Source organism: Microcaecilia unicolor, chromosome 4, assembly GCF_901765095.1.
Source record: "Microcaecilia unicolor chromosome 4, aMicUni1.1, whole genome shotgun sequence".
In the NCBI taxonomy this organism is placed as follows: domain Eukaryota; kingdom Metazoa; phylum Chordata; class Amphibia; order Gymnophiona; family Siphonopidae; genus Microcaecilia; species Microcaecilia unicolor.
Window position 1 is genome coordinate 141,799,078 of NC_044034.1, and position 12,336 is coordinate 141,811,413.

The 12,336-nt window shown below is 40.3% G+C and overlaps 1 protein-coding gene across 2 annotated transcripts in view; it reads left to right on the forward strand.

Annotated features, from left to right (window-relative positions):
• DCDC1 (doublecortin domain containing 1) overlaps positions 1-12,336 on the forward strand; it is a 556,169-nt gene that overhangs the window by 328,231 nt on the left and 215,602 nt on the right. For both annotated transcript variants that reach the window (XM_030200682.1, XM_030200683.1), the window contains 2 exons: positions 5,324-5,413; positions 6,897-7,063. In XM_030200682.1, coding sequence (XP_030056542.1) covers positions 5,324-5,413; positions 6,897-7,063 — 257 coding nt within the window. The remainder of the gene's footprint in view (positions 1-5,323; positions 5,414-6,896; positions 7,064-12,336) is intronic.

Below are 12,336 nucleotides of genomic sequence, written 5' to 3' on the forward strand. Positions count from 1 at the left end.
AGCTCATATTCCACATACGCTGGCTTAAGAGTGACGTTCAAGTACAAAACTCACCCATTTGAAGATCTTCTCCCTAGGATGTGCATGCCCATACTTTCATCTTGAAAATTTGATGATACTTGCACAGGGAAGGCAAGTTGCTGACTGTCCTGTTAGTGATAACAAGTGTTTAATCATAAAGAAGTGGAACCAGTACAGAATGCCAGATATTACTCAGGAATATGCAACTAATGGAATTAGCATTTGCTAAATGCTAAGAAGCTCATTTTATACTTGTGGGCTTCTTAGCATTTAGCACGCGTTAAGCTTAAGTAAAAGGACCCTATATTACTATGCTCATTAGTGGCTGCTTTCCATTTTCTGAAAGATGCCAAATGTGCTTTCACTGTCACTTCACCTCCCCATTAAACTACACTGAACACCATTTGTCCTTCTTTCGATTGTTTTGATGTGTGGAATATATTCCATCTGGGTCCCAAAATGGACTTTTGAAATATTGTCCAGGCCTTGTGCAAACTTGTGACCCTGGCAATGGCTCCTTTTAGCTTTTTTCTATTTTGCTCATTTTATCATAGTTTTCTTTTTTTTTTTTTCAATTTTAAATCAAGGGCTACAGCAGCTTCCAGAGATGACAGATTTATTTATTTTTCTCACCATTCCCTAGCGGCCCCATCGTCATTAACTTTGCACCAGGTTCTGTGTATCAGTAAGGATTAAGAGGGTCTTTTACTTAAGCACGCTGGCGTTTTTAGAGCGAGCTCAAAATAGGGACGCGTGCTAAAAATAGACACGAGCTAAACGCTAAAGACGCCAACATATTCCTATGGGCATCTTTAGTGTTTAGCGCGCTCCTGTTTTTAACGTGTGCTAAAAACGCCAGCGCGCCTAGGTAAAAGATCCCCTAAATTTAATGTAGCTTCCTCTCTTGGTTGATTCTTGGACCAACTCCTCCATGAAGCAGTCATCCATGGCAACTGGAAATTTTACTTCCCTAGCATTTCCCAATGAGACAGTTACTCAATCAATATTGGACTAATTGAAATTACTTTATTAGTACTGTATTTCCAAATTTGCATTTCATAGTCTGTCTTTTCATGCTGTCGGGATGGATGGTAGTATAACCCCACCAGAAGGTTCCTTCCTGTCACACATGGAATTTCTACCCATAAAGATTCCACACTGCAATTGTTTACAGAACTTTTATCTATGCCATCCTTCACCCTGTCATTTCCAGATACTTTGTACCCTATTGTCACATTATCCCTTTGGTTGTTCTGTCATACACTCTAACTCTTCCGTCTTATTTTTTTCAACTTCTGCATTTGTATACTGAAGATTTCTTTTTTTGTTTTCTGTACTATCTCTTTTGAATTCTTTGCATCTTGATCAAAATATTTGATCTTTTCTTAAATTATTAAAAGTATATTTTTGAACAACATTGCAAGTAGTTTTCAGAATATTTGGTTTTTAAATGTTTTTAATCACGACATATACTAGACTGGAAGTGCTGTAAGGTCATGTTTTATTTTTATGTAGGTTATGCTGTTTTATTTATCTCTGTCATTATATATATATGCTTTCTGTTCTTAGCCGCATAGATATTTTAATGATTTGTGGTATATAAGCATAATAACTGAAATGAAATGCTTCTTATTTCTGTTTACAGCCTGTTCAGTAGTTGAAGGTGTAATTTGGAATCATTTATGTCTTTTCTTATTTAAGTACTCCTGGGCTACCACAGTTTTCATCATAAACTCTCTGTCGTAATATTTCTAACTTCCGCATTTTGCTACTTTTCTTGAAGATGTCTTACTCTGAACCATGTGCCCCTGATTGGCTGTTGATTTTCTCTCAGGTCCTGCACAGTCATTTTTATTCCTATTCCTGGTTAATATTTTCTGATCACTATTGAGTGAACTGACTAATTAGGTTTTTTTTGGGGGGTAATTTTACCTACCTCTCTATTGATGGCAGATACTTGTCTCTAAATAGAGAGCCCGAGGGAGCAATAAGTAATTTGAATTGCTGTCTGAAGAGTCAGCTCAGATCATCTGCCCTGGATGATCTGGATTGGAACCAAATTAACCATTGATTGAGAGTAGACTGTTGACTCTTTCTACAGACTTTCATCACTTGGAAGTGCAGCTAGATGAAGATGATTCCTTTGAGCCCAAGATATTTTATTTATTTATTTATTTATTTATATACTGACTACACCTAAGTAGTTTACAATTTCTTTGCAGGTACTGGCACTATCCCTATTGGGCTCGATATCTAAGTAGCATTTTGTACCTGGGGCAATGGAGGGCTTAGGGGTCCTTTTACAAAGGTGCGCTGAAAAATGGCCTGTGGTAGTGTAGACGTGTGTTTTGGGTGCGCGCAGATCCATTTTTCAGCGCGCCTGCAAAAATGCCTTTTTAAAATTTTTGCCAAAAATGGACATGCGGCAAAGTAAAAATTGGTGCGCATCCATTTTGGATCTGAGACCTTACTGCCAGCCATTGACTTAGCGGTAAGGTCTCATGTGTTAACCGGGTGGTAATGACCTATGCGCATCAAATGCCACTTGGCGCATGTCAGAAAATAAAAATTATTTTTCTGACATGCGCCAAAAATGAAATTACTGCAAGAGCTATGTGGTAGCTGGGCGGTAACTCTAAATTGTTGCATGTAGATTCTTACGTGGCTTAGAAAAGGGCCCCTAGGTGACTTGCCCAGGGTCACATGGAGCTGCAGAGGGAACTGAACACAGTTCCCACTGTTAGGCATCAGCAGGAATTGAACCTGGTTCCTCAGGTCCACAACCTGCTGTACTAACCATTAGGCCACTCCTCCACTCCAGTGTTAAGCAATACTCATTATAAATTGTATAGAAATATAGAAAGTGACAACAGACAAAGACCTTTTCAGTTATCTAGTCTAGGATAATTATCAGAATGAATGTACATGCTTACTTTTACGCTGAAAATCTTTCAGAGTTAATGGAATAAAAAGTTCATGTGTGACCTACTCCTTTCAATCACTAAAGGAATGTGGATTTTTAATTAAATCAATGAAATATTTAATAAGGCTTTTGATTTAACTGATAAACACCAATTAGACACCTCCAATGCAAAAACAAACAACCCTGTCCCCCAACCAAATTAAAGTAAATGTTTATTGGATAAATACCAGTCCCCCAAAGTCCTCTGTCACCCCTCCTTGGCTTGTCTTGCATCCTGCAGTCAGCTTTTCAGCCTTTTCTGTGCTGATGCCTCCTACTTCCTTTCCTTTATTGCATTACTAGCGTAACAAGTCAAGTACAATTTTGGCCCGAGCACTTGTACCAGCCATAGAACACATGCATGTAGCAGTGCGCTGTACCCACACCCTGCCCAGCCTCAAATGCCACACCATCGCAATAAGGCTTCTTTTCCTGGAATAGCACTTGGGTGGGTTTTTGGCATTTTTGTGCATTTGAACTCACATTACATGCGCATTATCCTAGTCATTTATATTTAATATAATGTTCACACCTTCCTTATAGAATTACTCTGATGGGACGAACAAGCATGGTCACAAATCCACATTTGGGATCATGACCCACAATTTGGGAATTGTTGTCTAATGGGAAAAAAAGAATATGTTTGAAATGAATATGTTTGCAGTTCTCTTAACCAAGGCAATTCTGTAAGCTGGTGGCTAAACTAGCCCCAGTAGTGGGCCAGTTTTTAGAATAAGAACCTTCAAGAGAAGTAGCAAAATGCAGAAGTTAGAAATATCACAACAGAGAGGTTATGATGTTTGTGTGAGAAGGACATCCATACCTGCTATGCTTCTCAAACCCTTTTTATTTATTTTGATTTTGGATCACAAGTAGCAGCAGTGGGATTTGAACTGGCCACCTCTAGACTGCAAGACCAGTGCTCTAACTACTAGGCTACACTGATGAAAGCTGAGGTAGCCGAGGAGTACTTAAATAAGAACAGAGATAAGTGATTCCAAATTACCACTTCAACTACTTATGCGCATGGTTGATGATAACTGGCACTAGGTAATATTCCATAAACATGAGCCTCAATCACTTAGGGGCCCTTCTACCAAACTGCGGTGAAACGTGGCCATAGCACATCCTTACGTGGCTCATTCCCATGGGCTAAGGCCATTTTTACTGCTGGGGTAAAATGGCAGATTTTCCTATTTGTTGTATCATTGGCCACCCACTAATTTTCCTATTAAAGCGTGAACACCTCCTGCCACCTATTTTGTAAGTGGTAGGGACTTGCGCACTAAACCTGCGCTGATCAGTTAGTGGATGGTAATGCACATGTGCTAACCAATGAGCATAGAATATACCTACTCTCTGCCCCCCACACCCAACCCCAGCAATAAAAAATGGATAGCGCACACATACCTAGATTACTGCAGGATGCCTCAGCGTGCCCTGCAATAAGCCAGTTTTACTGCAGTGTGCATGCGTTAGTGTTTACTGCAGCTTTGTAAAAGGGCCCCTAACACTAAAACAGATTTTATGCTACTCATTCTAGAAATGAGCAGTGGATTTTCCCAAGTCCATTTTAATAATGGCTTATAGAGTTTTCTTTTAGGAAGTTATCCAAACTTTAAACCCTGCTAAGCTAATTGCTTTTACCACATTCTCTGGCAACGAATTCCAGAGTTTAATTACATGTTGAGTGAAGAAATATTTTCTATGGTTTGTTTTAAATTTAGTACTTACTAGCTTCATTGTGTGCCTCCTAGTGGAAAGAGTAAACAAGTGTTTCATGTCTACAGATTCCACTCAACTCACTATTTTATAGACCTCTAACATATCTCCCCTCAGCCGTCTCTTCTCCAAGCTGAAGAGCCCTAGCTGCTTTAAACTTTCCTCATAGGGAGGTCATCCCATTTCTTTTTCATTTATGTCATCCAACTTTTTGGCTGGTCAATTCAACTTTGTGCTAATATTCTATAAGGCTTAGGCATACCCTTAAGCCATTATAGCTCTTTGTGGCATCTAAAATGATTTGTTTTCATAAAGCATAAAATAGAATTTGGCCATCATGATGCCTGAGTTTATTGTAGTTTCATTTCTGAATTGCATTTTTTTTAAAAAAATCTTTGTTTACTGGTTCAGATGAGTAGTGATGTTACTATCAGCAGCCTTTATCATATCTCTGCTTTGAAGTTACCTGTCTGTTAAATCATTTCTGGTACAGTTTCTGAAATCCATTACATTTTAATGTGTGCCCTATTTATCCTGGCTATAGTCTGGTCCTTTCAATCAATAAGATAATTGTTGTTCAGTATTTATAGATCATTAATCAACATGATTCTTTCGTAGGTATATGAAAATGGCAAAGATACTAGAGAAACTCTTGTTTACATCAACGGTAAAGATTTGGAAAGTAACTCAACTGATGTGATGCAAAGGGTAAATTTAGATTTTTCTCAAATGGGCTAATTCCTTTCACAATTATTTTGTAGTATTTGATGATGAAAACATATTCACTTTATTCATGACTACAATGAGCTAAAATAAGCAAGTCAGTCCTTCAGCTGATCTCTACATTTCTAGGCGATGGAGTCACTGCAGTTACTCACATTAAGAAGTAGCCTCATGGCTCCTGGTCTCAGTTTCTGGATTAGGTCTTCTCTAGGGGATGGAGTCACTGCAGTTACTCACATTAAGAAAGGGACTGGTGGACTCAGTTTCCAGATTAGTTCTTCTAAGTCCCAGTTATTATGCAATGTTGACATGTAGCAGCTGAGTTTATCGCCCATGATTACATGGTTTCTGAAGGAGTCCTGCTGTGTGGCCCCCAGCCAAGGACTGGCACTGCAATGATATAAAATAGGGGAAATTTTCAAAGGTATTGCATTTGGATCTGTGGCCCAACCGGGGAGGGGGGGGGGGGGGGGAGAGAGGAACAATTCCATGAAACCTGGCAGTGGCCTGAGGAGTGATAGATGACATCACCCTGTCCCTTCCAGCAAGTGAAGTTGACATTATGCCCTGAAGAACACTGAGGAGGTTACCTGTAGTCACGAAGGGGGGGGGGGGGGGGGGGGGTGGAATGTGAAAGATAGAGGGCTACAAAGGAGAAAGACCAAAAATACACACATTCAGCTCAGAGGCCCTGTGTGCTCTGAAAAGTCATGCAGCATTTCTTGGAATGCCCATCTTTTCATTCATTATCAACACCGCAACAGTCAGGAGCTTCTTGAGATTAGCAATATTTCATTGATATTTTGGGCTTTTTGTGGATAAGGTTATAATGTTTCATAAATTCAGGTTGTTTCAGGTTGCAGATTTGCATAACTTAGAATGAAACTGTGTAAGTACTAATTAGAAGGTAGTCATGTGCCCTGAACAGTGCACTACAATATGCGTAAAAAAATCAAAGTGCATCATTTAATGATTTAACTGGAGCTGTTTTGTAACAAATTACTAGTCTTGCATACTAATATCTACAAATTGGTGTCTATTTTCAAAATAATTGTGGGAAGGGGGTTTGGTGCATTATAGGCCAACTATTGATTTCCTGTGGTTTCCTACAACAAGCCCTGAGTAAAGACACTAACTAAAATGCACTGTAAAATGCGGTCAAGGAAAAACATAATTTTTGTAAGGAGAAGTGTTGCAATGCTAAACCCTTGTTCTGTACGATTGTCACATCTGCTTTCAGTCTCAGTGCCAAGGGGTCAGAGCTCAATCATAATCCTCTTGCACCCCCTGCTGGTTAAAAGCCTCTGCTCATTTTGTTACTTTACACTGAGATAAACACTGCACTCATTTCACACTGCCTTTAACATTCTATATGAATTTAATTAGCATGTGTTTGGATTTCATTTGTAATAGAGTCAAGAGATTTTCTTACAGATGTTCTCCCTTTAATTTATTTTTGCCTTGCCAGGTCCTTCAAACCATTCACCAAAGAGTTCAGGGCACAGCAGATTTCAGTCCATCAGGCCTCAGTCTTACTCCTGCTCGGCTTTTTGACGAGAAAGGAAAAGAAATTAAAAATCCACTTTTATTGAAGAATGAACAAAAAATTTGGGTCTCTTATGGTGAAGATTACAGGTAGGAGTTTAAATGTTTTTTTTATCTTTGTGATTGTCACAGTCTTTCATTGCCAAGCTAACATAAAGAAAGCCCGATAAGGTGCAGGCAAGACCGATTTTATTTTCTTTTAAATTTCAGCAACATTTCCGAGGTCTTGTTTGTGGAATATGACATCTCTGTCTCTGACTTGCTGTCTTAATGCCTTGTCATACTTCTTGATACCTGCCTGTCAGCACAGCAAGAGGGATTTTTTCATGTCTGAATAGTTACCTTAATGATAGCAGATGGAAACCCCACAGGGGGTCCAAGCCCATCACACTGTCATTGTCGCACACTGCCCTGACCTGCTTCCACTCCTCTCATTTTTTTGTCTTCTTTTTAAAGGAGAAATGGATGGTAATTGAAAAGGATCTTACACAAGATTTATGAAACTGTAGATATGATTCCTTACTACCTTTCTGTTTTCACAAATACAGTCTTAACCTTTTAAGCACCAGAGGCAATGAAACAAAAGACAAATTGTTAAACTTGGAGAGTTGGTGCTTTCAAATTTTGTAGCAAAGTTTTGTCGTATCATAGGACTCTCGTTCCAAAAGAATAGGCACAGAATGAAAGGAAATCCTTTGAAGAAAAGGACCTTAAATATTTTGAAGACGTGAATGCACAAATATCCGTAAATGAAAAAAAAAAACTGGTAGTTACGTTGAATATTCTAAATGATTTCTGTTTGAAGAAGCCTAAAATAAGTCATCAAGAACATGTTGTCGCTACTATAATAGGAATTTTTTAAGGATACTTTCAATTATGGTTCAAATAATTGTGGTGTTTAATTATGATTTAGAGTTTTTAAAATTTATTTTAAAAATTAAATAGTAACTAAGATTTATAATTACAGAGCGATATCTCAAATAGATTCAGGCAAGAGAAACAATTAAACTAACACTATAAACCTTTGACATTTTTGGAGTCATTTTTGCGTATATATGACCGTTTAGAAAATACCGGTGTCGTAGAGGTACACGTTGCTGATAGGCATGTATAAGAGTGAAGTTTGTGTGGAGCATGTGCAGAGTTTGCAAGTATGTGCACAGATTAATAAACTAATGTGTGTGCACTTAATTATAGTTACTTTTTATTTTATAAAGCCAGAATAAAATAACACCTAGGAAGGCAACTACTTTAACTCTTTAACTGGACATCTTGTTATAAAATTATCCTCTTTTATGTTCTTCACATCTGTGAAAACTAAAATGTGAGAATTACTTTTACTGTTTGTGCAATGCGTTGCAAAGGGAATGTCATGGCAGGTTTGAATATGTCTGTTATTAATTTACGGACATTTAATATCATGCCTCATTGTCAACGCTGGAGGCAACTGAAATGCTGCTTGAACTGACTTACAATAAAGAATCAAAAGAAAGTTTTATCCTCTGTGGTTTAAATGAGTCTTAGCAAAGGAACTGTCTGAAGACCATATATTTGCTTATCTCATTGTGTTATCTAAGGGTCAAGCTTTATACGTGTCAAGGGCTAGAATGTTTATGTATAGACAGAATAATAAATTCATCGTAGCAAAAGACTGGAGCACATATCTGTTACAGAGACTATTTGTTATGGCAGTATACGGCTTGTTTCTCATAAGGAAGCATCTTAGAAAGAAAGAGAATTGTACAATACATGGTGGTACTGAGGGCTAGCGCTAAATCAGGATGTTACCTTTAGTTTTTTATCTACACAAGGTGAAAAGAGAAACCCTCTCTCTGTTCTCTGAATAACAACCCTAACAAACCTCATTCCGATCAAAATTCTCACCACAGGCAGAATTTACCCTGGATTTTTAATGCTGGGCCATGTCCGGGAACCAGCATTGATTATCCAGGACCATGCCGGCATGAGCTGGCCATTTTAGCTTAAGCGGGTGCTGGCCAGTATTCAGCCAGGACCGGCATAAGACACTTAGGGGGTTAGCATGGGCGTAGACTGGGGGGGGGGGGCGAGGGGCATTGCCCCCCCCAAACGACTGGAACGGCGACTTTTACCCAAAGTCGCAGCGACGAACGGGCAGGCAGCGCTGCAGTAGTAAAAGCAACAAGGAGGCAGGTTCGACTCCGTCCGTCACTTCCCTGCCCTCTGCGTCTCGCCTTCCTCTGCTGTCATTTCCTTTCGGGCATGACGCTGAGAGGGCAGGAAAGTGACGGACGGAGTCGAACCTGCCTCCTTGTTGCTTTTACTACCGCAGCGCTGCCTGCCCGTTCGTCGCTGCGGGAGCTGCTTATGGTGTTGCTGGGCTGTGAGCTGATCGGGGTATAGCTTGTGGTCAGGAGGCTGGTGGGGCGCTGTTGCCTAGAGGACTGCTTCTGTAAGTGTGATGCGAGCAGATCCCTGGTGTAAGTAGCGTCTCGCACGTTAGCGAGCGGAGGAGGCAGGTAAATAACGGAGGAAACAGGAGTTTTTGGTGGCTAGAGAAAAAGAACGAAAGAAGGCCTTCCTATATAGGAGGGAGGAGCAGAATGCCAGGTATATTAGGTCTTTCTTGCTGTATTTTTACTCTTGGCTTGAACTGGCAGATGGACAAACTGATCTGGTTGGGTGTTTGCGCCTACTGTATATAGTTTTACTATCTTTAACAAAAATAGCTTATTAAAGAAGAAAAATGCTTAACAAGAATAGCATTGGGTAAAAGATAGAAACATCACAGGAAGACTCAGCCTTGCTTCATGCAGCTTGTGGGGTAGAAGCAGAGAAACAGACAGCTAGCTCCATAGATGTATTCAGCATAATTGTAACTTCTCTCAAAAAGGTATCTGTCCCAGATTTGGCACCTTCTACTCAATGGATTTACATTGAGATCTCTCTAGTCTAACCACTGCTGTTCAAGAGTGAATAGGACTGGATGACTTAGAGGCATGCTAGTATATGGAGCCTTCATTTTCAGACTACGGGTTCAAATTGGACTATCAATGGCCAAAAGCTATGTGTGGATTAATCTGCTAGTCTAAGTTCTCAGTGGGCAGAACCAGCTCACCACAAAACTGCTATCATAAGTGACCCCCTTTATTAGCAGTTTTGGGAGAAACTGAAGATTGAATGGGTATGGACACTGAATTCTCGCTTTCTAGAAGCTAGATAAAAGCAGGGTCACTTTAAAGAAATGGTGGGCAATCTCAGCCTTGTAGAGAACTGCAACCCAGTCAGGTTTTCAGTATTTCCTCTATGAAAATGTATGACAATGCATACAAATAGGTCTCATACATATTCATTGGGGTCCTCCTGAAAACCTGACAGGGTTGAGGACCGAGGGTGTCCATCCCTGCTTTAGAGTTCACTAGAAACATATAAAACCAAAACTGAAATGGGTGAAATTAAGCTTGTGCTGCTAATCATGTGTGCATGCAGAAAGGGGAGTGTTATGAGATGTTTGAATTTAATAATTTACTGTGGGTTGAGAACATGTGGTGTCCAAAATCAGAAGATGAATGTCCTGTATGGTGCCTGCTATTTCTTAGAAATCACTACATATATGTTAACACATACCCATTTAAGATGAGGTGAAAGTTAATCCACAAAGAGAAATTGTATATCTTTCCTCCATATTAACAAATTCATTTGCATATATATATATATATATTGTAAGGAGGTTGGAGGGTCTAAGCAGCTCAGGAGGAGGTATGGGGCCAGACTACATTCCCAACAAGGCCCTGAGAGAAGGGATCGGGGTGGTAGGTCCCAAAACCCGGTATGGCCCCCACGTGGAAGGGAGGGGGAAAAGGACTGGAAAGAGCAGCTGCTATGGCAGGCGAGGGCCAGAAGGGGGAGCAGGGATGACAAAGCTCAATACCCTTGGGTTAGAAATCAGTACAAGATTCCTTCCACCTGGGAGGGGGAGGAGCACTCCAACCCACAGCCTAGCAGAGAAGCAGAGTTAATGGAGTGCTTGGAGGAAAGAGAAGCTGGAGAGACCAACACACCAGGTTTGGAGGAGCCAGTTGACATGGACTGTAATTGTACTTTGGGGCAGAGTTGCAGGGACTGAAGGCAGTGGGTGGTCACAGGAGTCAATTAGCTGTGTTGTGGGTGGTGTACTGCCATTCTGCAACCACCCAAGTGGAAAGACTTTTAAAACTGAAACCCAGGCTGTTGAACTGGGGGAGAACTTGGACTTAAAGGGAAGTTTTTTTCTTGTTGCTTTATTTTGGAAACTGAATGGGACTTTAACCCCCTTGAACTGAGATTTTGTGGATTAGGGGAAATAAACTGTTTGGAACTAAAAGCTGTGTTGTCTGGAAGGACTTTGTTTGTGGACTGCTGAAGGGAGCCTACCACCCCTGAAGGTTTGCTACCGGGATTACAGATATTACAATATATATATATATATATGCAAATGAATATGCTAATATGCTCTGCCCCATCCTTTGCTCCCCCAAATGAAACAGTCAAACTATGCCCATGGGGGTTAGTTATCAGTGTTAGTTTACTGTTAACCCGGGTTTTGTTGCATAAAATGGGACCTGTGCTAAAATACTACACGTTGTGGCAAAAATAACCCATATTAGTAGTAGCCTATATTAAAAACATCCCTCTTATGTGAGCCCTGGTAGAATATCAGCTGGGACCCGCATAGGCCAGATTCTGTGTATGATGAATTCACGCACCTAGTGGTATTCTATAAGCCACGTCTACATTCAGACGCAGTTTATAGACTAGCACATAGGCCGGGTGGATGCACCTAGATTTAGGCGCAGCCATTTACGCCAGTGAAAAGCTGCTGTAAATGCCTACGCCTAAATCCAGGCATGTTCCACTGACTTTATAACCACACGTGTAGATGTGATTGATGGCCCCAACGTGCCCTCAGTCCTCTCATGACTGCCCCCCTTTTTTAGCTGCGTGCATAGGAATTTACTTGCGCTGCTTTTTAGAATATGCCTAAAGAAAGTGCGTAATTTCCAATTATGCCCAATTAATGTTGATAATTGGTAATTATCAGCCAATTTAATAGTGTTCGTAAATTGGCCGCATACACACATTTATGAGCATTACTCAATGCACCAAACCCCTAAGAGAAAAACTACACTGGCTCCCACTTAAAGAACGTATTGCGTTCAAACTCTGCACCCTGGTTCATAAAATCATTCACGGCGAGGCCCCGGTCTACATGTCAGACCTCATAGCCTTACCAACCAGGAGCACAAAAAGGTGAGCACGCACATTCCTGAATCTCCACTACCCCAGCTGCAAAGGACTAAAATATAAATCAACATATGCATCCAGCTTTTCCTACATAAGCACGC